Source organism: Rhamphochromis sp. 'chilingali' (assembly GCF_963969265.1).
Source record: "Rhamphochromis sp. 'chilingali' genome assembly, chromosome: 7".
Taxonomy (NCBI): domain Eukaryota; kingdom Metazoa; phylum Chordata; class Actinopteri; order Cichliformes; family Cichlidae; genus Rhamphochromis; species Rhamphochromis sp. 'chilingali'.
The window spans coordinates 40,939,116-40,963,258 of record NC_137934.1 but is presented as its reverse complement, the minus strand read 5'-3'; the positions used below and the strand labels follow the sequence as shown (position 1 = coordinate 40,963,258).

At 45.6% G+C, this 24,143-nt stretch overlaps 1 protein-coding gene and 1 pseudogene across 2 annotated transcripts; both read left to right on the top strand.

Annotated features, from left to right (window-relative positions):
* The first annotated feature begins 386 nt into the window (after positions 1–386).
* gdi2 (GDP dissociation inhibitor 2) lies at positions 387–12,127 on the top strand. Its single transcript, XM_080886211.1, has 10 exons — positions 387–547; positions 6,395–6,502; positions 6,784–6,883; positions 7,005–7,139; positions 7,235–7,433; positions 7,550–7,681; positions 8,547–8,646; positions 9,188–9,359; positions 9,664–9,863; positions 11,006–12,127. Exons 1-10 carry the CDS (start codon positions 503–505, stop codon positions 11,156–11,158), a joined length of 1,344 nt encoding a protein of 447 aa, XP_080742337.1. The 5' UTR covers positions 387–502; the 3' UTR covers positions 11,159–12,127.
* A 134-nt stretch (positions 12,128–12,261) lies between these two features.
* Positions 12,262–20,594, top strand: LOC308400363 (annotated as a pseudogene). The gene is made up of 11 exons (XR_013974816.1): positions 12,262–12,762; positions 13,267–13,454; positions 13,693–14,061; positions 14,257–14,448; positions 14,563–14,718; positions 14,953–15,203; positions 16,251–16,326; positions 18,872–19,059; positions 19,164–19,320; positions 19,398–19,532; positions 20,022–20,594. The product of XR_013974816.1 is annotated as an uncharacterized misc_RNA (transcript).
* The last annotated feature ends 3,549 nt before the right edge of the window (positions 20,595–24,143 follow it).

The following is a 24,143-nucleotide window of genomic DNA, read 5'->3' as shown; positions in this document are numbered from 1 at the left end:
TAGGTTTTAGCTTCTGTGAAGCACTTTGTGATTTTTATCTTGAAAGGTGCTATATAAATAAAGTTTTACTTACTTATGCTTAATGAGTGAGTCACATTTAAATATATTTGGCCGTATTGCGTTAAAACAGTTTATGAGATTGTTATTTAGCTGTGGATATGTCACACTACCTTCCGGCACTGGTAAGGTTTCCCACATCAACACAGTGTTTGGCCCATATCTACTTTGTCGGGTTCTGGTCACCCTACCTGATCCCTGCCGGCTGTAACGCACAGGTGCAACACTGTGCTTTGTGAAGCAGTGCGTCCACACCATTGGCCCACACAGGTACCCGGTACGACGCTTCTTCACGCCTCTTCCTGCAGTGACTGACAGGCTGAGAAGCCCCGCCCCGAAGGCGCCTGACGCTGAGCCGCAGCCCCTTCTCACTTGTAGCCCCGCAGATCTCCATTTTCTTCTTTCCTCATATTCCGGAGCGGAAGAGCAAAGACTTTTGGAAAAAATGGATGAAGAATACGACGTTATCGTTCTGGGCACCGGGCTTACGGTGAGAGAGAAAAACATACAACGCGTGGGCGTGATTTGCAACCTGTTAACATCGCGGTTAACGCTGGAGAAGACGGGGCCTAATCAGCAGGGTTAATGCTAAGTAGCTAGCTTAGCCGCTAACCGAGCGTGAGCGTTTACGTGTTAAGCAATGGAAACTAAATGAAGGCGCTAACCCCAACTACTAGCTCTGTGCTATCAGCAGCTGCTTTCAGTGTCTGAGAAAGATTAACGATAGCAACTGTTAACTCGCTCGAGATAAGTTGAAACGCTCAAACTGTTTTGTATCCTTAATAGGTATTGTAGTACCGCTTGAGTTTAATTAGCGCAGTTCATTGTGTGGATATGCAGAAACTGAGCGCCAATTAAGGCAGCTTTTCTCAGTCAAGATAAGATTAGCCTACGGATGAGTAGTCTGTTAACGTTAGCTGACCTACATTAAGCTATTTTATTAGCCTGCTAACGACGGAGCACAGTCCTGTTGTAGCGGTGTCATCGAATGTATTCTTGGGGTCGAAACGGTTCCCACCGCCGCTCGCCTGCTGCAAGCAGTTCTACGGCAGTGCAGCTATGTTGAGCTCGTTGAAGTGTCCTTTCAGCGCTGTTCTGTGCGGCAGTGCAACTAAACTACTACAAACTGAACAGCACTACGAATAAATCTCAGCAGGTTCTCGGGTTTAATAAAACGAGAAGCTATTTGGCATAGAGGCGCATTGGGACACGTTAATGTAACTGCAGTCGCAAACTTCACCAGCAGGTTGAAGTTACATATCCTGTCCGACTTTCAGTTCACTTTTACACCCGCCGCCCACCAAAAACTAACGTACCGAGTGGCGTGTGTGGGATTGGGGATGTGTAGGCTTTGTTTCTGCGGACTCTCTTTGCTGCTCGTACTTTTAAATAAAACGATTCCCTCGGACAGACTTCCTGACTTTGTTGTTTAAACATGCCGGAAAACCAGTGGTTAGTTTGGGGCTTAATCACAAGCCAACTTGCTGCTTGTACCATTGTCGTCACCACCTTGTTGAGTCGCTGTACAGTGACGTGTTTTTGAGTTGCTTCAGCCCAGGACTTCAGCACAGCGGGTTAACTTTGAGGACTAATACTGGGTGTGGTTCCAACAAGGCTGAGGAACTGAAAGTACACTGCCAGAAGCCAGTTTAGTTAGAGCTGGTGGCCAACCACTCAGAACCACAGCAGACTTGAAGACTGAGGTGGCATAGTGTAGTTTCACACGGAAGTAGTTGAGTCTGCAAATAAATGACTTCACTTCTGTATTCTGCCACCTTCTCCTTTTCTGCTACAACACAGACAAAGGCGTTGCTATGTTTACTAACTGAGCAGGTTATGCAGGAATCTGTGCAAGCCCTGCCACCAGGAAACTTCATCTGACTTTGTTTCCTGTCTCTGGGGCAGATGCTTAATTAGAAAGGGATAGCTGTGTTGTACATGGCAACAATTAGTCTTAAAACGTTTGTAAGTGCACGGTAACAGCTGTCACTGTGAAGTGTACTCTGTGCTCTAGGTCTTAAATGGAAATTGTTAGGCAGGCCTTCTTGGATTTTGGGAGGTTTATTATGCAGGGGGCAGGGGGACGGGGTTCCCCATCTGTCCACTACTGACGACACATTAGAGGAGGGGCTTGGCACAAGATGCCAAGCTCTAAGTGTGGCCCGGTCCTCATTATGATGCTGGTAGTTGGAGTAAGCAGCTTTTAGACTCCAGCCAGGAGATGTGAGTAGGACAGCATTTAGTTATTGAGAAGTATAAAGAGATTGTTGTGACAGCTCTACAAGTTGATTGGCCCAATTAAGCCAGTGACAGTGTTTCTATCAATGGATGAATTGATGCTCACCAATTTGTGGGTTTTCTTACAGTTTATAGTTTGACATTAAAACCCTTCATCAAACCAGCAGTCCTGATAGTTTAAACATAAGTGTGTTGTCATCTGAGATGGTGATAAAGGATGGAGAATCTAGACTACGGGTGACTAAAAGGCGTTTTGTTGAAAAGACTGAGGCATAATAATGATAATAATAATAATAAATGTTATTTAAAAGCACCCAAAGACACTTAACAATGGAGTAAAACACATAGTAGAACAATGACAACCAAGAACAGTAATTAGTTTACAGTGAATATGCAGATTTGAACAGATGGGCATACAAAGTTAGGCATGTTTTGCCTTCGATTCACTCGAGCTGTCCCTGGCTGCTCTCTGGCTCAGTGGGTGGGGCTCAGGCATCTCCCCCTCACAAAGTAAACCATGTGTTACCTGAGGCTAAAATCTGTGCGTGTGTTTTTATTTCTTTTTCGTCCCAATGAGTGAATAACTGAAGAAGAACGAATACAAGTGAAGGGCAAAGATGCTCTTCACATCTCAGGTGTAGAAACATTTTAGGTGGGAGCTGAAGAAGAGATGGGAAATCCCATTAACTGCACAGTAACCTCATACCATACGAGGAAGTCTGTTACAAACTCAATGACACTATTCATTCTTTTCAGTTACGTGACCAGTGCAGAGCCCAGAGGACAAAAGCAACAGTTAAAACTAGGGCTGGGCGATATATCGAGTATACTCGATGTAACTGTCAAGTATAAATTGGCATGGCAATATTAACCCCCCCGTGGCCCACTGCACTCTGTGTTTATATACCACCAGATAGGGAAAAATATGGCGGGAGCTTCAGACGAGCGAGGGAATGAGACTCGCTGCGTTTGGATTTCGTGAGGAGGATGCAGAACACAGTGCGGTCATTTGCATTAATGCCGTAAAACTATTGCTGCTAAAGGTAGCAGTACTACGAAATTATTCCACCAGCTTAAAAGTCATCTGCTGCAAAATGAAGACCGTTTCAAACCTGAGGCATGTCAGCGTCTCGCCACACACCAAAGAACACGCTAAATAAACCAGCTGTGACACCTGTGACTGCTCTTAGTCGTTTTTATAGTCACTATCTAGACTTTTGTTTCTGTAATTTGAGGTCAGCAAAATGTTTTTATTCCCATTGTCAGGTAAACCATTTCTCCATTTTAAATAACTGAGTTGATGTGTAGGAGGGATCTGCAGTGTTTGCAGAAGTGCTTTACTTTAAAAGATTGATAGTTAAAGTGCAGTAAAAGTACTCAGTCACAATAATGACTACAGGTAACTGTAGTGCAGAGGCATGATGGAACACAAGACTCCACTTATGAAAAGTAGCTTAGAAGTAAAAATAAGAGAATTTGAAGCACTGCTGATAATCTTAATGAGTCAAGTAATACAGAAGTTATGGAACTGATACAAGATACTCGGGCTGAAATGTTCGGGCTAAGACCCTCAAGAAGAAGATGAAATTCAGGCTAGGAAAAGAGGAGGGATTCTCTTCTGCGAGGAGTACACCGCTGTAGACGAGACAAAATTACTGAATACAAAACCAGGAAACTGACTCAACCAAAAAGGAAGCAACAAAGGGACTTACTGAAAGGCACCGGTTAGTTTGTGGCTAAACAAACTTAAAGCAGAGATGACTTGATGGGTAAAAGAAAAGCCTTAAATATAATCCAGATTCAAGGCTCTGCTAAAAGTCTGCTGTAAAAACCAAAGGTGAAGTATAACGTGGGTTGTGGTTGAAAAGCTGAGGGTCACAAACTGCTGACCTTACACGTCCTCTAACAGGCCAGTGTTTTTGTTAGGTTGTAGGTGTCAGTGGTGTGTTTGAGAATTTACTGATGAAATGATGAAGTTATACAAAAAGCATAGAGATTGTAAAGATGCGTTACACTCCGCATGTGCTGCTGTAAAATGCTGTCATAAAGGAGAGATCCTGTGGATGTGGCACTTTCCATTCTCATTTTATAAGCCCATCACATGTTTGCATGTAGACCTTTAATCTGCCCGTGGCGGTGCTGGAGTCAACCGCACAGTGCAGTTTATTACTATAGAGTAAAGCTTTATCTTTGTCTTAATCTGCATTTGTAGGTGATCAGATTAAATTCTGATGAAAAATGCCTGAAACAGATCTTCAAACTGATGTCTTGTTTTATCCAGCTGGCAGGCTCGTTAATGGTCACATGACATGAAGAAAATCAGTCATATATCCACAACTGACACCAACTTTGTACATTTGTAGGTCTTCAGTTAACTTCTTTACATTATTAGTAAATTAAAAGTCAGGTTATATTTAAGACATGTGACTATGATGTTTGAGAAAGCCGTCCAGATGGAGTCTTTGTTGCCCCCGACTACCCCTTCCCTTCTTCGTGTGTTAAATATTGAACTGGGACTCTGTCACTGCTTGTGGTGGTGTAATGTTTTGCCTGACAGTACAGTGAACTGGCACGATTTCCCCTCTGTCAGCATGAATCCTGCCGCTGACAGTCCTCCGGGCCTCTCTCAAAGTCGCAGTTTTTATAGGCAGCAGCAGGTTGGCTTCAGTCACGTCTCCTCAGAGGAGTGGCTGTGCCACATTACAGCAACTCTGGCCCACATATTTAATTTTATTTATTTGGTGTGTCTGCACGAGGCTTTGAGCAGTCGTCACGATCCAGTTTCACTGGAGCAAATGAAACTTTCTTTGGACAAACGTGCACAGTGTTGCAGAAATGATGCCGAGATGAGTGAATGAGTTGGTAGCAGGGCGTTTATAGTTTTGCATGTTTTAAATTTTCATTTTGTTTATCCAGTTTTTGTATCTTTTTTAAATTAAAGCGCAACATTGTTTCCATTTTTTTTTCTTAGATTGTAGTTTTTGTATTATTTCAGTTTATTTGTATTTTTAACTGGTTTTTTTTTTTTTTTTTTTTTAACAGCTAGTTTTTGTGCAATGGATATTTTCATGGGAAAGGTGGTTTACCAGTAAGCTGTAGTATGGTGTGTACTGGCACAGGTGCTGTACAAGTTGACAGTAAGCGTTAGGTGGCATCAGTCAGTGCTGCCTTAGTTTGGTTGGTATGTAAGAAACATTCTCCTGAGCCTAACCTTTCATTCAGTAGAACAACTTGTTTTAGAGTAAAATCCAGTCACATGATGCTCACACTGGTGGCTAACTTCTACAAGCCCTCAGCTCTAATCTTATTGAGTTTGGGTGGGAATTCCACTGTGGCAATTCTTATCATGTCCAACCCTCTGAAGCCCAGTGGAAGCAGCACTCATCCTCTCAGCTCTGCACAAACATGTCAGACATGTTCGGTCAAAGTTGGTCTTGTGGCAAATTGAAAGTCATGGAAACAGTAACACGTGGGACATTGTAAAGTACAAATGGCCGAATCGCGTAGTGAATTAACGTAACAGAAACACTGCTTTTGTTTTGTTTAAAATAAAAAAAGCTGCAGTTTAACCCTACGAGTGTGATGGTAGACGACCTGACCTACTGAGTCACTTCACACATTACAGACTGTTGCTAAAAGTATCGAGACCGACAGGAAGTGATGGGAGGCAAAACTGACATGCAGAAGGTTAGCTGCAGAATCAGGGAGGTTACACTTGCATGGTATGTGTTACGGTCAGGATGAAGGCGTAAATCTGTTGTTGTCTGACAAAAGTTCATTTCCTGAATTGGCTGCATTTTTAAAAAACAGAGATTTGTTGGTGTAACTGTATAGATCTTAGTGTTTCTGCATGTGTATAAACATAACAGCACGTGCTGGACTGCAGTAATCGAGTTCTGAACCACCAATGAAGTAATGTTTCACTGCAGCTGCATGCAGTTGAGCTGCCCTGGTAAATACAGCTATTCCTGTTGAGTAAATCATTTTTATTATTAGTGTTTTTGTCATTATTATATCCTGTAACTCGTGTGTGAGGAAAGCACTCTGAAGAACTCTGTGGTTGATTTGAGTCTAACTTCTGTACTTCCTCTCCCAACAGGAATGTATTTTATCAGGCATTATGTCAGTGAATGGGAAAAAGGTTCTGCACATGGATCGCAACTCCTACTACGGAGGTGATAGCGCCTCCATCACACCTCTTGAAGACGTAAGTTGACCTCCCACATCTCTGATTTCTCTTTTGTATTGAGTTGGTTGTTTCACCACAGTGATGTGGAGTTAGGATGAACGTTTGTATTTTAAGGCCGGTAATGGCTTCTTTTAACATGGATCCATTTTGTTCTGAAACGCCACACGTTCCTCTTCTATCCAGCAGAGGTGGTGATGATAGAATTAGCATATTTCATTTTGTGAGAGTAGGAAATTAAGATGCCGCTGTGAAAGTGGAAGCTGTTGCCTGTGGGTCAGATGTTATGTGTCTCACTACAGCTCTACAAGCGCTTCAACCTTCCCGGAAGCCCTCCTGACTCAATGGGAAAAGGCCGGGATTGGAACGTGGACCTTGTCCCTAAATTCCTCATGGCCAATGGTATAGTTTCCCTGATCTTTGGTAGACAAGAAACGATATAATAACTGGGCAACGATTAAAAGGATCCTTAGATGTGATAACGATGAACGTTTCCATGAATGAAAGTATCCCTTTGTTGCAGGTCAGCTGGTCCGCATGCTGCTGATCACACAGGTGACTCGCTACCTGGATTTCAAAGTGGTTGAAGGCAGTTTTGTGTACAAGAAGCCCAAAATCCATAAAGTTCCCTCTACGGAGACGGAGGCCCTGGCATCCAGTGAGTCTAGTTAAATACTGAACGGTTTAGTGGAAGGTTGTTTTGTTGCTCTCGTTATGGATTTCCTCCTTTTCTAAACTCGTTCTCACTCAAAGGTCTGATGGGGCTGTTTGAGAAGCGGCGCTTCAGAAAGTTCCTGGTCTTTGTTGCCAACTTTGATGAGAATGACCCCAAGACTATGGAGGGTGTCGACCCAAAGAAGACGACGATGAGGGAAATATACAAGAAGTTTGACCTGGGCCAGGAAGTCATGGACTTCACCGGTCACTCCCTTGCTCTCTACCGTACAGATGAGTTAGTAGCCTTCTTTTGTCTTAACAGTGTCTGTAATTGGGCATGATTATGATGGCCTCTGCTGTGAAACGCTGCAGCTTGTAGCATTTAGATTGTTCTAATTGTTCTGCCCTTAGTTACCTGGATCAACCCTGCATGGAAGCAATCAACAGGATAAAGCTTTACAGTGAGTCTCTGGCCCGATATGGCAAGAGCCCATATCTGTACCCACTGTACGGCCTGGGAGAACTGCCACAAGGCTTTGCCAGGTAGGGGACACTTTCCATTGTTAGACACGTGTGATGAATATTTTGTTTGTACCAAAAAGATGTTAACTGTGGTTTAGGGTTGGATATTCTGCTTCATAGTCTGATATCTACCCTAAGTTGTCACACTGTTTGTAGGTTTTGGTTTCATTTACCTTCCTGCAGTGAGTTCTGAAAGTTTAATAAGCTACAGTATAGGTTGCTCCTTTATTCACAGGGGGGTTGGCACAGCAGGTGGCACCACGTTTTCAATCTGGCAGTTTGGCAGATTAGATCCTAGTTCACCAGTCCTAGATTTAAACAGAGCACTTGTTTTTACTCTAACTTTGATATATTGTAATATACGCAGCCTTTCTCTTTGCAGCAGTTATTGTATGCACACAGCCCGGTCACAGACTTCCAGTGTGTGAATGTGTAAAGTGCTTTGAGGTCCTTAGGGACTAGTAAAGCGCTTTACAAATACAGGCCATTTACCATTTGTAACTCATCCAATGTGACGACACTCAGTCAAATCCTTCATTCAGAGCATGTGTGCAAACCAAACTCTGTGAGGAGACCACAGTAGAGTTAAAGCTGAGATGCTGGTTTACATGTGAGCTCGAGTTAAGGAGGAAACTCAAACTACACATTTTCATTGTTATTTTATTTTTTAAGTAAGCATTTTTATTTGAAGACAACTTTTTATATTTTTCAATACTTTGTTTGAGTGCACGACTGTCAGGCTGCTTCAGAATATACTGCGATGACTAATAATCCACATGGAACTTGATATGTTGGACTTTTTGTTTGAGGACGTTTTCTTTAACTGGACTTTGTTACATTGAGGTTGGGTGTGGTTTTGACTCTTGAATTGTGACTCAATTTCCAGGCTTAGCGCCATCTACGGTGGGACGTACATGCTGAACAAGCCAATAGAAGAGATTGTGATGGAGAATGGGAAGGTGGTGGGAGTCAAGTCGGAGGGGGAGGTGAGTAACGCCGGTCCCAGTAGTGCTGAAGGCACAGCCAGACTGGTTCCTCCTTTTATTATGTTCCCCTATCCTTAAGAGTAGAAAAGCGCTGTATTAGAACCAGCATCTGCAAAGACTGTCTCAGGGACGATCGTGGCTCAACAGCTGGCAGCTCGTCTTGTAATCGGAAGGTTGCCGGTTCGAGCCCCGGCTCCGACAGTCTCGGTCGTTGTGTCCTTGGGCGAGACACTTCACCCGTTGCCTACTGGTGGTGGTCAGAGGGCCCGGTGGCGCCAGTGTCCGGCAGCCTCGCCTCTGTCAGTGCGCCCCAGCTGTGGGTACAATGTAGCTGCCATCACCAGTGTGTGGATGGGTGGATGGATGTGTAAAGCGCTTTACAAATACAGACCATTTACCATGTTTTGCTCTGATGGAGAATCGCAGTGACAGTGATTGGTGGCCACCTGGATTAATGGCATTTTATAATCTTAATGTCCCTGCAGTTGCTCTTTGGTGTTGTTCACTACTTTAACTTTTTGAACATGTTTGCAAATCACAGATTGCAAGGTGCAAGCAGCTGATCTGCGACCCCAGCTACATTATGGATCGTGTCACCAAAGTGGGTCAGGTGATCAGAGCCATCTGCATCTTGAGTCATCCTATAGCCAACACTGGCGACGTAAACTCGTGCCAGATCATCATCCCCCAGAATCAGGTCAACAGGAAACACGGTGAGCAGCCAGCCTCATGTTTAGGCCTTTAGGATCAAATTTTCAGTCAGCTGTATAGTGTGCTTGTATAGTCAGACCTTAACGTCCTAACTTGCGTAGTAAGTGAAAATCCTTTCATCCCCACACCCCAACCTTCCACACCAAGCATCCACCCGATGTGCAGTCACGTTCTCGAGATGCACGTCAGGTTTTACTTAAGGCTCAGATCTGATGCAGGGTTTCAAATGTCTAACATCAAAACGTTGGCCACTGGCACTAAATGACAACATTGAATGTGACACTAACTTGAGTTTTTCTTTTGCAGACATCTATGTTTGTATGATCTCCTTTGCACACAATGTGGCTGCGCAGGGTAAATACATCGCCATCGTTAGCACCACAGTGGAGACGGGTGAGCCAGAGAAGGAGATCAAGCCAGCCCTGGACTTACTGGAGCCCATCGAGCAGAAGTTTGTCAGCATTAGCGACCAGTATGCACCCACTGACATTGGGACTGAAAGTCAGGTATGAAGATGAAATATTGTTTATACTATTACACAGTTTGTTCTTGACCGTGCCACGGTGACCTACCAGAAAGTTAGCCCTGCCAGAAACACTTCTGTTGAGTTTGTTTTTGCCTTTTTCCAGTGTTTTGTGTGCTTTCACACCATTTTTCTGTGTGCTGGTGTTTTCTTCAGTTTGACCTCCGACCGTACACTTCCCAGTATTGCTACTATTGCCAAATACCCACAGAGGAAAAACGTGTCATTCCAGGATTTTTCATGCATGTGTCCGTATCCCTCATCTTCATCTGTATTTCCCATCAAGTATATCAATCTCTGAACTTGTGGAGATGTTTTTTTGTTGTGAATGTTTAAATCTCAGTGCTAACACAGTGGGAGTTGATGTCACAGTTAAACCTGACTAGAAGTGTTAAAAAAATGGTGTCAGATCCAGACTGGGCTGAAGTCTGTTTCTGTCAGTTTCCAGCTTGGATCTGAATGGCATGTTTAACATGGCTAAAGTCAGCGATGCAGTTAATGAAGCACACAGCGTTGGTGTCTTATAGATGTGTGACTAGCACATGGCCGTATTTATCACATGATAAAGGCAGACTTGGTTTAATCTCTGTGCAGTTGAGCTGATTTGTCAGAGTGCACATCTTCAACAACTGCATGTTATCCTTCTGTCGTTAGCTTTAGCTTGTAAATCTGCCTACAAGGCTAAAAACCAGTCGGCAGATATTGTTATTAAATGTCCTGGACATGACTGCAAAGTTCTGCCATATATCTGTGTGCACTGCAGTTTCTTTACTCTAATGCTGGGTTTTTACACGAGGCACACACAACGTGCTCGATCAGCTCCGCCCACAAAGGTTTACAAAGCCATTGAAAGCTCCTCTGTGACCACAGAAATAAAAGGAGGATGCTTTTGTAACTAATGATTTGTAGTGTGCGTAGTTGACATGAAAGAACGCACTGCGTGCTCTTACTGCCACCTGGTGAACAGTTACAGTTGAACATCTCGGGCGCTTTGATTGGACTTCTTTTAGTTCTTGGAGACTTTGCTCTGTTGTTGCTTCTACTTTGTATGGATGATTGTTTTGCTTATTTCACGATGTTTGCTCTGTGACGTTAAGGCACACTTGGACTTTTGTTTCCCTCTAGATCTTCATCTCTCGGTCCTACGATGCAACAACTCACTTTGAGACCACCTGTGATGACATCAAGGACATCTACAAGAGGATGACAGGCTCAGAGTTTGACTTTGCTGAGATGGAGCGCAAGAAGAAAGACACCTTTGGTGACGATGATTCGTAGAGGCAGCCAGTCCTGCAACACTCTGATAATCAAAGACAACGGAAATCTTATAAAAAATAGAAAACTTACACAAAAAAGTAAAGACCAGTGGGCTGACTGATTACTCGAGTACACAGTTTGCCCACTGAAGAAGTTGATGATGCATAGAGAGAGGCGGTATAGTTTTGTTGGATAGGGTTCAGGGAGAGCGCTATGCTTCTTCACATCATTCAGGTGGGTGTTGCACTAAATACTGGTTATATCTAATAGACAGTTAATACCCTACATTTTTCTAATTCATCATGCTAAGACGATGCGTAGTCCAAAGATGCCAAATGAAACGATTCATAATCAATAGTATCTGGAAAAGATGTACACTATATACTCGGCTGATATTTTGTATATGCAGGTGTTCTTTTCGTGTCAGGTTCTGTGAGTTGTGGCTTGGCATCGTGTGTCTGTATTCAGTTGTGGTGTGTTGAGCTGAGTGTTCCTCACAGGATGTGGCAGTTCCTGCACTTTCAGGCCGGTAACAGCAGAGCGCCGTGCGAGGCAGCACCTCAGCATCCACATCATATGGTCCGGTTTTGTAAAAGTGCTTTAGTGGTGTATGGGCTAGGTCTTCTTTCTTTGTTTGATCCCCTGATTGTGCGACAGCATACAGTAAGTCACAGGCACGACTGTAGCTCAACATGAACCTCCTGAACCGGTTTTCAACACTTTGAGTTACTATAATGCATCTGAGAAAAATGTATTAGTTCCTGTATTACCCAAAATAATCAAAGACCCGAGCATTAACAGCAGATTGATGACACATGTAATTGCTTAAGAAGGACCAAATGTGTACTGCAGCAGTATTGAACTGATGGGAGCCTTGTGATATCTGGTTTTGAACAACTGTTGTTAAAAAAGGAAGAAAAAAATTATCTTGGGGCTCAAATGATTTCTGTACTGCAAAGTAAAAAAAGAAAAACTTTGTCAAAATCCAAAGCTGTGTGAGATTTATTTATTTTAGTAGTTTCAAGTATGCAGCAGGCTTTGTAATGTCTGCTTCTACACATCCTTACCCTGACAACATTTGGTAGTGCATCATCATGGATGAAAGCTCAGACTTGTAATACTGGGTCATCAGGTAAAAACACATTTCCATGGATCTAACGCACAAACACATGCTGATGATTCGTGCCAAGCTGAAGAAACTAAAACACGAGCTTCTTGGACACACAGCAAGTCTGCTTTCTTATGAAGGCATCTGTGGGACAAACGTGGTGACGGAAGGAAAGCTGAAGCTGTCCAAGCACCCCTGTAGCCTCGGATCACCCACCGCAGTCGTCACACCTCGCTGGCATCACTGTAAACGAGCCTTTAACACCTTAAAGGTAGGTAGTCTATGATTACTGACTCGCTTTAAGAAGAAAAGTTCCATGTGACCAAACTAGGAAATGGATTTCGACACTTCCGCGTTCGCTTTATGAGTCTGCAGAATCCTCGGTTCGTCTTCAGATCGCTACTACAATTCCCAGAATGCCGCGGTGGCTTTCCGTTCGACTCTGTAGAGCGCCGTGTGTGGTAACCTGTAATCATGGAGGTGACGGCAGCCCGCCGCTCGTTTCTGTGCGACATCGGTAAGCATCGTCAGCAGTTAACGGTTTACACCTCAGCTCATCCACAGGACCGGCTGACGTCCGATTATAACACCGTGTGTTCGCTGCCAAAAGCGGGTTTAACCGGGAAATGTAGGCGGAGAATAACAGTCCCGTCAGAGGAAGTTCGGCCGCTGCACAGACCAAGTCATTTGGTAGCTAACCGGCTTAGAGCTAGATGACATGCGCGGAGTTCCTCTGTAAATGAGGAGCAAATGCGACATTTACAAGACTACACTCGAACTAATGGACGTATGTGCTAAACATGATGAATGAGGCCAAAAAGACGTCGTTATTTCTGTAATAGTCTAAGTATTGCCCTTGTTCATATATTAGTAATGGACACTTTGCCATGACACTGATGGATACTGACAGAATAGACTTATTCCACCCAGTACTGCTGCCGTGGTTACTGGGTTTACGCATAATGGAACTGGTTAATGGACGGTCTCTTTGCTGTTGTGCTCGTGTGTGTGTGTGTGTGAGGCTTCTGGGCAGACCGCACTGCTCTGCACGAAGCAGCATCCCACGGCAGGACTTTGCAGTTGAAGCAGCTGATAGAAAACGGAGCGTCCGTCAACATGGTGACTGTGGATAACATCACTCCTCTACATGAAGCCTGCATCCAGGCTCATCCAAACTGTGCTCGCCTGCTGCTGGAGGCAGGAGCCCAGGTGAGGCACAGCTTCACTCTACAAGCCGGTGTAGAGTCTGGGAGTCGCGCACCTTAACACAGCGGGTACAAAGTGATGCTCTCTGGTGCAGAATCCCACTGCTGGGCAGCAAGAGGCACTCCCTCTGTGACAGCCTCACAAACGATAACTACTCTTTGTTGTTCAGGTCTTAACATGGCCCTACAATTTTGTAGATTACCTAAAGAATAGCTAGATAATGTTCTTCTGTTTGTTCCAGGTGGATGTACGCACCATCCATGGTAGCACGCCTCTTTGTAATGCTTGTGCTGCTGGCAGCCTGGAATGTGCCAAGCTGCTGCTGAACTATGGAGCCAAGGTGAACCCGTCCCTCACAGCCCTCACTGCCTCACCGCTCCACGAGGCCTGCATACAAGGTAAACCTTCAGCAGGAACAACACTCTGCCATGCTGTCACGTGTCTCCCTATGAACAACGCTTCACATTCCTCTCAGGTAACCCCCAAGTTGTGAGACTGCTGATAGCCAGCGGTGCCAAGCTGGAGGCATTTGACGTCCACTTTGGGCCTCCCCTTCACATAGCATGTGCTAAAGAACATCTGAATTGTGTCAAGGAGCTGCTAACTGCAGGTGTGTTAAAGGTGCAATGTATGGTTGTTTTATTTCCTACAGAGAGTGCTGCAGCCAATCAAAGCTGTCAGAGGGTGAGGGGCGGGTTCATTCTGGATCACAGGGCTGAGGCAGACAGCTGTTCACTCATGCTAACAGCATTTAACCTGTGCATGTCTTTGGACTAAGACCTTTACATGATTGTGAATTATGCAGGTGCTAATGTGAATTCAGTGAAGTTCCATGAAATGGCGTTGCATCACGCAGCTCGGGTCGGTATGGTGGAAATGATTGAGCTGCTGGTGGAGTTTGGGGCCAATGTGTACGCCAGCGACAACCTGGGAAGGAAGCCTATAGACTACACAACACCTGCATCTCCCTCGTACACCTGCCTCAGGTTTTATGAAAGTAAGGTTCTGCGTTGTGTCTGACTTACAGCAAAAACATTCAAGTTCTTACGTTCTTGCTCTTTTTTTTGCTTTTGAGGCCTGATCGTCTTATTAAAACATTTGTTGTTGACAGGTAATCCTTTGAGCCTGCAGCAGCTTTGCAGGATTGCTGTGAGGAGGATGCTGGGTACCAGAGCATCGGAGGTCCTGAGCCAGCTGAATATATCCCACCGCATCAACAGCTACCTCCAGTACTGTGATCGTCCCATATCCCTACAGACTTACACATGAACATTTAGTGTACAAGGTTTAAAATGCCCCCTGAAAAATGTTTGCCATTCAGATGAAACACGTGTAACCAGGATGAAAATCTCTGTACGGAGTCAGTTCAACACTGTATGTCAAATTAAAGCAATTCATTGCTGAATGAGAACACGTATAATCTATATAAAGCTCTGTTTCAGCACTCTGACAATTTCCAACACATGTATAACACATAAGGCAATTTCCTTTATCGGCTCAGCTGTGATGGCCAGGGGCCTGTCAGCTCTCTCTACTCCACATTACGCGACACTGGCCAGACTACCAAAAGTACTCCAAGAGCACATCAGTGACTCAGGTCAAGTTATTTTACCCTGCTGGGATAATAAGCTGGCCAAAGGAGGAGATAAATTCAGTGACCTCAAGACGAGGAAGCTCCTGACCATGCATGGAGGGTCAAGTCAGAACCCTGACTGGCTGTATGCTAAGCAGAAGGAAGGAGCCCGGGGACTGGTGAGTGTCAGCACCACAGTCCAGGATGAGACAGCGAACATCCACAGATACATCAGGAAGATGCCTATAACCAACTGCATGCTCAGTGAACAACTCAGGCAGCAGAAACCTGAGGAAGAGGAGGAACCATCATGGAAGGACAGGCCCCTGCATCTCCAGATAGAGGAAGTGGCTGACATCCAGAAGTCCTACCAGTGGCTGGATACAGCTCGACTGAACAGAGGCACTAATCGTGGCAGCAGAGGAACAAGCACTAAGCACACGATCCATAGAGGCTGGGGTCTGTCACACCAGGCAAGACCCCAGGCTGTGTAAAGATGCTCCTGAGACGATCGATGAATGGCTGTCCTGTTTGGGTGTTGGTCACCAGGAGATGCTACATGAAAGGAGATGCTACAGTTGTTTTGTGTAGGATAAACAGGGTAGTGAGGTGCACTGTGATGGATTTAGAGTAAAGAACAGTGTGCGACTGGTGCACAGAGGTGCTCGGGATCAGAATTAGATTGCATCGAGGGTAGCTGATTAATCCACTGAATTCATGCCAACTTTATGCCATCTGGTATGAAAACAGCACAAACAGTGTACTGTCAGTGTGGGGAATGGAAATCAGCCAATCAGCGTGTCAAATATTGGGTTACAAACTGTTGACTTCAGTGAAACCTCAGAGCAGCAGCAGGTACAGCTCAGCTGATCAAAGCCTGTTCAGAGAAAATCTACAGGAGCTCTCAACAGAAGATATTGTGAGTGGGTGCAGGGCAGCTACTCTGTGGTTCCGACACGAGCTGCTGTGTTAAACACCAGATTACAGATTTGATCGTGACCAGGCGTTCTGTTCAGGACAGGCTGTTTACACCCCGCTAGGATATTATTCAACCTGAGTTAGAATAAATGTTAGTCGCTCTCCACGCGTGAAACGGTGTTGTTTGGGGTAAAAACTACAAAGTCCAACATGCCCGCGGAGGTCGGGTTTTGTCACGTGACTCCTGCCGCATGTAGCGCGCGAGGACGCTGTTTACAAACAGCCGTAAGTCCCGCGTTTCGTGCCAGCCTAGCTTGTTCTGCGGGGGAAGCAGTCGGAGGATGGACGCTGAAAAGTCTCGGCCCTATTTCTTTGGCGACATCGGTGAGTACGAGAGCGAGACGGTCGGTAATCGAGGCCGAGTTAGCTCGGCAGGACTGGCACCGGCTGCCGTAATCCTTGTTCTGGAGCTAGCAGGTAATGACGGCTGTCATGTTATTACACAGACAGAATTATTCACCTGGAAAACGTGACGATGACGTGAGAGACACCTTCGCCGCTGCCCACATGGGCCTGCGTGGGCCTGCACGCGCACACACCGAGCAGTGGCACGCGGTAAAAAATGAAAACAATCTTGCTTATTGAACTCACGCACTGAGCCGTGAACCATAAACTACAATCGATCACATCCACTGATCAAAGAGCATTGATCACTGATCAGTGGTCAGTCTTGACCTTTAGCGTATTCTAGGTCAGTGGCGCCAGTTGGAGTCATCGTGTAAATGCCCCGTTTATAAGGTTGGGGACACCTGCAGTCAGCTGGGACTGAAGACGTCACTGGATGATGACGAAACGTTTCTCGCTACGTCCAGGTGAACAGAATCAACCTTTTTTCCTTACCTGGATGATTAAGCACGCATCGAGTCATGCATTTGACTTTGTCTCTGTAGAGGATGCGATGAACATCCTTTGGCATGTTTTAATTTACGTCCACTTTTAGATTTGAGTAGGCAGCTTGCACTGACAGAAGGCCACCGGCACACAGTATGTGTGTATATGAAATGGATTGTGGGAGGAAGTCCATGCCACCCCACAAAGAGCAAATAGACAAGGTTCAAGGTTCTTTATTTGTCACATGCATAGTTATACACTTGTATAAGTGTCAGGCTACATTTCACTGTGTGTTATAAGTATAACACACAGTGAAATGTAGCCTGACACGCTCCTCGACATGTGCAAAAATTGGGGGGGGTGTAGAGGAAGAACATTATATATATATATACACTGGGTGAATGTGCAGTAGTGGCAGACCTGGTACAAAGGGTGCCAAGAAACTCAAACCTGGCCTCAGGTGTGGATGCAAGCTAAGTAAAAACAGGAAAAAGTTAATGCGGCTCTTAGAATTACACACACACACACTGACCATCACGCAGTGGTCACCGAGTGGTAGCAAAGCTTGAAAAGTACTAATTCCATATATGTTTATATATGTCCACTTTATTTATAGAGCAAAAACACCAAAATACACCAGGACACCAACATAAAGGGAACTGCAGTAATCAGTAAGCAAGTTGATATAAAAACGTGGCTCAATCTGTCAAAATCCTTAGGAAGAAAATAAAGCTTTACCTTAGCAAGAAGTCATAGCTGAATAAAGCTTAAAGCTTATTTGCTTTGTGAATTTAAAGGAGCTGTCAAAGAATATGCCAAGATACCTGACAGAGGAGTGAACAACAAAGCGCTCAAGAATGGTTTTGGAAAGATCTCCTAAATACCATAACCTCCATTTTGCTATTGTTAAGGTGGAGGAAGTTTGAGTTCATCCAGACTTTTATATCAGCAAGACAGTCCGATAACAGTTTCACAGAGTTGTCTTCATGCATGCTCAGACATCCAGGCAAGTAAATCCCAAAAAGCTGATTCTGTTCAACCTTTTGGGATCCAACGTCACTTGGATGAGTGATGAAACGTTTCTCCCACTGAAAACGCTGCGTCCAAGACTTGTTTTTCTTTTTTTATGAATGTCATCAGCAAAGCAGTGGAAAGAGATATTATATTTAAAATAAAAATCGACCCTAGAGCCAACATATATAAGGAAAATAAGAGTGGCCCTAGGATGGATCCTTGAGGAACTCCACAAGTAAGAGGTGCTGCAGCTGAGGAAGAAGCATCTATCTGGACTGAGAAGCTCCTGTTCATAAAGTAAGACTTAAACCACTGTGGAGCAGTTCCCTTAATGGCCACAGTGCTCGAGCCTTCATAACAGGATACTGTGAGTGTCGGCTACAAGCATCAGAAAAACAGGGGTTCCCAAAGATGCGCGGTGAGATCTAAAGTACACGCCGTGAATGCTGATTGGCCCGAAGAAGGCCAAGAGAAAGATGATTGGACTAGAATGGTGATGTCACAAACAGGTTGAGAGCGTGGGAAAGTGGAAGTGATGTGAAGTTTAGATTTAGCCGGCAACACCTGGGAGCAGACGGATGTGAGCTTCCTTATTGAACCTACACGTACGCTTCACTTAACACTGACAAAGACACAGGCTCACACTGGTTTACAGCAGCAGGGAACGACACTCCCAGTAGGGACCAGTACCTCAAATCTGATATTTTTCCAGTAGAAACTGTTGAAATCTTTCACAAAGTGTTTTGGAAGCTGTAGAGGTGAATGAGTGGGAGGTTTTTAAATGACTGTTAGAAGAGATTAAGCAACTTTTACAGCATGTTGATTTCTGTAAACAGTCCTTCAAGATTCCTAAGGACACACCAGGTTTGTCCAGGTTTGTCCTGGTGTGTTCGTCTCTGCGTTCAGCCCCGGGTCTGCGAGTGTATAGGTGTTCCACAGGCAACATGCAAACTGAGAAACCCCAGCAGAACAGCTGCTGTAAATGAGATGAGGTTTCAGTTCTTCCTGACGTGCTCCTCTGCAGGCTGCTGGGCGGAGCGAACAGAGGTGCACAAGGCAGCGTCGCTCGGCCAGGCCTCCCAACTGGAGGAGCTCATTCAGGGCGGAGCCTCGGTCAACATGGTGGCCGTGGATTCCATCACACCGCTGCACGAGGCGTGCCTCCACGGACAGGCCAAGTGTGTGCAGCTGCTGCTTGAGGCTGGAGCTCAGGTGAGTCACAGGCGCAGTAATGTGATCTACAGTCGGTCAAACTGTAGATCAAACAAGTAGAAATGGCTTGATAGAAAACACTCTGTTCCCCATGATGCTGTCAGGTGGATGCAAGGAATGTGGATGGAAGTACCCCGCTGTGTGATGCCTGTTCAGCTGGGAGTTTGGAGTGTGTGAGGCTTCTGCTGCAGTACGGTGCCAAGGCGAACCCTGCCCTCACCTCCCGCACAGCCTCACCCCTGCACGAGGCCTGCATGGGAGGTGAGAGTGTCGCGTGTTGTGCTTTTGTCTGTGTTTTTGGAAAATAAAAGTTAATTTTATATATGTTTGTATTTCAGGAAACTCTGAGTGTGTGAAGCTGCTGATTTCCATGGGAGCTTGTCTCGAGGCGTATGACCTTTACCACGGCACCCCGCTGCACGCGGCCTGTGCTAACGAGCACACGGACTGTGTTAGAGAGCTGCTCAATGCAGGTGAGGGTCTGCACAGTAGGATGAATCAAACACAGAGTACAACACAGTATAAGCTACCTTACAGTCAGCGTGCTAACTGTAGACCAGCAGGTATAAGGAGCAGATGAGAACACATTTTTAGCCCCTTACCCCGGAGCCGTAAAAGGATGGTGGGTACTGTTGCTGGTCACGCTGGGAGTGTGAACGCTCCGCTTTGGGAACACGAGAACGAGGCAACAGGATTTTCGTCCTGATGCCACAGGTGTGTGAGGAGCAGAGAGAGGTTTCCAACATGCTGTTGGTAAAAGCACGAGTGTTCTTCAGACATTATTGGCACACAATCACAGAAATGCTCCAGAAAGAACAAAAAGCACCTCCGTCAGTAATGTTTGCCCCCCTGAGAAACTGAGCTTTGTGTTGAGGCGCGGCACGAACCGCCGCGGTGCAACGATGTGTTAAATAACCACACCGACGTCTTCCTTCAGGCTTCAATGTTTCTGTTCTGCGTAGGCGCTAAAGTGAACGCCGCCAGGCTGCACGAGACTCCGCTGCACCACGCTGCTAAAAGCATGCGGGTGGAGACGATCGAGATGCTGGTGGAGTTTGGAGCCAACATCTACGCTCGAGATCAACACGAGAGGAGACCCGTGGACTACACCACGCCGGGCTCTCCCTCTGCAGCCTGCCTACAGTCTTATGAGAGTAAGTTTCATGAGTGTGCAGCACCAGCAGGAGGCACGAGAGGATCATTTTCACTTCCACGAAGCGTCAGAAAGACGACACCTGACATGTGCCATAACATTCTGATGCACAGCTGCTCAGCTGTCTTTCACTTCTCCAGCTTTACTCTCACAGTGAATCAGTGTTCTAGAGGCTGACACGTCATTTTGTTCTTGTGAAAAATGTCATATTATCATTTGCATGTGTTATGAACAGAGATTTGACATGTTTTCCCCGTGTTCAGCCTCTCCTCTGAGTCTGCAGCAGCTCAGCAGGTTGGCAGTGAGGAGGAAGCTCGGCACCAGGGCTCTAAATGTCATAGGCCAGCTGGAGGTCCCTAAACTCATCACCAGCTACCTCTGCTATCAGTGAGCGCCACCTGCAGGAGGAGCCGACCGGCGCTCAAAGGACTGGAAACTGCACAGCACTGTGTTAAATATGAGCACAGCTGGCACAGCTCTGGAGCTGCTGCCTGAGATTCCTTTAGTTTAAGAGCCCTGCCATGCACACACTGCAGCAGCTATTGCACTCGGCGTGTTCAGGCTGTGTGATCGCATTAGTGCTGCTGTAAGATGAGATGTTTTTAAAGAGCAGAGTAACACTGACTTTCACTTGGCTTGCTCTCTAACACACACACACACACACACACACACACACACACTGAACACATGTTCTTTGCTTCTGTCTCGTTTGCAAAGCTAGTTTAAACATGTGTGTTGAACGTGGACAAAATATGTGGATGTTGACTCTGATGTTGTGACATCACCACCTGTTAACAGGAAGTGTTTAAATGCACAGTGTCTGTGCTGTAAATGCCTTTAATGCTGCTGAAAACACACGATACACGTTTAATGTTTGGTTTCTATGCTGGTCGACAGTTTGTGAGTCTGAGAGGAAGCACAAAGCAGCAACACACTGCTGCACTGCACGTCTTTGGGTATGACCTCGAGTCGGGAGGAAACGAGAGTGATGTTAGTCCCGCAGCTACTTTAAAATAAGCTCAGCACTTCACTCTCTGCATGTGATGCGTTTAGTCGACTGGCAGTGATGGCAGGGACAGCGAGTGGAAACGCAACAGCAGCTTTTCTATCTGCTGATGTTAACACAAGCAGCACTGACAGACTCGCCTCCTACAGTAGCTTCTGTTATCAGAGACGGCGGCTCTCACACCTTCTCTTTGACTTTGTTAGTTAGATGATGTGTGGGGGACTTGTTTGCCAGCGACTAATCTGAGTCCTAAACAGCTTCATGAACAGTCTGTCTACCTCCAGAGCAGAGTGTGCTTCCAATCCATGACTGTGTAAGGCTGTTTATTTTTAACTGGAAACGACGCTCAGGAAGACGAGATGTTGCTTTTGGAAGCAGCTAATGGTTTCTGGATCAAACGCTGGATCTGCTGGGACAGCGCAGCACAGACTCAAAGTATGAAATGATGAAGTGGGGCATGGCGTGCAAAGGAAAGAAAGCTTCTCGTAAGAGGAATACCAAGCAAGTCTGCTGTCAGGGCTGCAGCGTGAAACTCTGCAGATGCTCCCTGCTGGTGCAGTTCCAGGAGACGCTGATCCTGGTCACTTATTTATAGCCGTGAGACATTTATTCCATTAAATCTGCTCCACAGGCGACGCACTGAGCCCTGTCAGGTCGTAATATTTTTAACAGGAGGCACAGGAAGCTGGTATGAATTCCTTCAAGTTCTTTATATTGTTTCTTTTTCCCTGTCTGGCAGTTATTAACTGTGATTTATCCTTGGAAAGGGAGTCAGGCCACAGGCCTCTCTTTAGCAGTGTTACTGGATTATGTGTCTGTAAATACCTGCAGCACATTCTTAATAATAATAATATTAATGGTCTTAATGATCAGCCAAACGTCTCGGGAACCGTTTAACTTCTGGGTGGTCTCTGATGAAGCAGTCGTTGTTTTTAACACCACTGCTGATCTCACAAAGACACCGTATTCACAAATCACAACTGTCACTGACTCGTGCTCAGGTTACATCACCTACAGAGAGTGGACGCACATCTGTGACCTCACACTGCTGCAGAAGCGCTTCACAGCTGGATTCTGTTGAGTGACCACTGGGTGGTGATGAGTGTCACACTCTGTGCTCTCTGATCTACGTCCACACTGATGCATGCTTTTCTCTCTGTTTTGGCCTCCCGTCCACACTGAGACGCCGTTTTCGCTCAAGGAAAACGCAGCGGTTTGAAAACGCAGCATTTTGCGTCGCAGTGTGGACAGCGCAAACGTAGACTTTCTAAAACAATGACGCATTTTACTCTGTGAAAACGCAGGGTGGACGCAGAGCGTTGTCAAATCTATCTGGGCTAATGTGGAGGTGGTACAAACATTCATGTGTGGGCTCAGGGACGTCTCTCAGTTTCAGGCAGGTACACTCCTCTCGTCACATTCACCAGCAGACGGCGTCTTTGTGACTGGGTAACATGGTGGCTCCGCCCTTTATAGTTTCCATACTTGCAACTATTCCATTTGAAAATAACAGCAGCAGCAAGCCCGAGTCACACAGGTCGCTCTGCAAACTCCCGTTTACCAGGGAAAATGTGGATCCCACACCCAGCTGCCAAGTAGGCGCTACTGTGAAACTGGCTGCAAAGATAGTTAGTTAGTTAGTTAGTTAGCAAATGTTGGTATTTTCATCCAAACTACAAGGAAGTTCCTGGTGGAGCCTCCATCACAAACCCAACAGCCACCCGTGAGCTGGTTGGAGAATCTTTTATTGAGGAGAAAACAAGCAGACGGTTTCATGCCGAGGTTAGTTTATGTTGTGTGTAAGAAGCGACTCGACCATTCGATTGGCTCCTGTAATGCCTCCTCTCACTGACATAATACATTTCCATGTCGCAGTGCTTCATGTTATAGCCTGAACCACGAGAACTCGCCTCTTTTCTTCCTCGCACACCTGATGACATGAAGGATCAACTCTGTGCACGTGCAGCCTGCTGACATCACCCTTCAGTGTTTTAGCTTCTCCTCGCTGCTGTCTTCAGCTGCCAGCCGGCACAGTTACCTTGCCCAGCTTTAAAGAGCACGGGGCATCTGTCAGCGCTCGTGCAGATCAGCACCTGCTGTGTTGCCTGTTGGTCTGACAGCTTCAGCAAGAATTCAGAACCAATATTTCATAGTTCATGCCTTCATCCAAATCTCTGTTCACTCCCTCGTTTGGCCAAACGTGAGCGGGCTTCACGATGCTGGCCTGCTGTCATAAATACGCACGCTGTAAAAAGTTAATCAAAATCTAGATTCCTAGAAACGTACCATGTCAGGCTGTTACTCATTTGAAAGAAATGCAGCCGGGGTAACGTCAGCCTGTAAATGGTTTGGAAGCACAGCTCTCACGGAGCGCTGCCTTCAACAGCAAATCAAATCCTCTGCTTCAGGCTGAAAATAACTGCTATGAAATGTGTTTGGTGTCAAAGGCTTGGGCTGAAGAACGACACGAGGGCAGCGCCCAGCTACTGAAGATAAGAAGCGTCTCTCAGTCCATAACAGAGCTTTGAAAGCAAAGCTTGCTGTAGACAGCATTTCTTTTCTGCTGATTGAACAGATGCAGTTCTCTCTCAAGCACTGATTAAAATCCTGATCAATAACACACAACGTGTCCTCAGTATCCATGTTGTTAAACTGCTCTGCATGTGATGAATAAACTTAAAGTGCACTAACGATGTGTTTGCTGACCTTTTTTTCCTGCATGAATTCAGAGAAACAACAGGACCTGCATGCTGGCCCGGGCCATCATGGCGGCATCGGTCTGTGTCAGATCACAACAGCAGGTGCTGAACAGGCCAACTTATTCTAGAAAGCACCGTTTGTGACCAGCATAGGATTGTTGACAGCACTGTAGCATGGCGTTTTATTTCTCCCGTGTCGTTCCATCATTGAAGAGATGCTCGATGG

Coding starts and splice junctions, on each gene's coding strand:
- gdi2 (XM_080886211.1), top strand. CDS start 503: ATGGATGAAGAATACGACGTTATCGTTCTGGGCACCGGGCTTACG. Junction 548..6,394: donor TTCTGGGCACCGGGCTTACG/GTGAGAGAGAAA, acceptor CTCTCCCAACAG/GAATGTATTTTATCAGGCAT. Junction 7,434..7,549: donor GCTCTCTACCGTACAGATGA/GTTAGTAGCCTT, acceptor TTCTGCCCTTAG/TTACCTGGATCAACCCTGCA.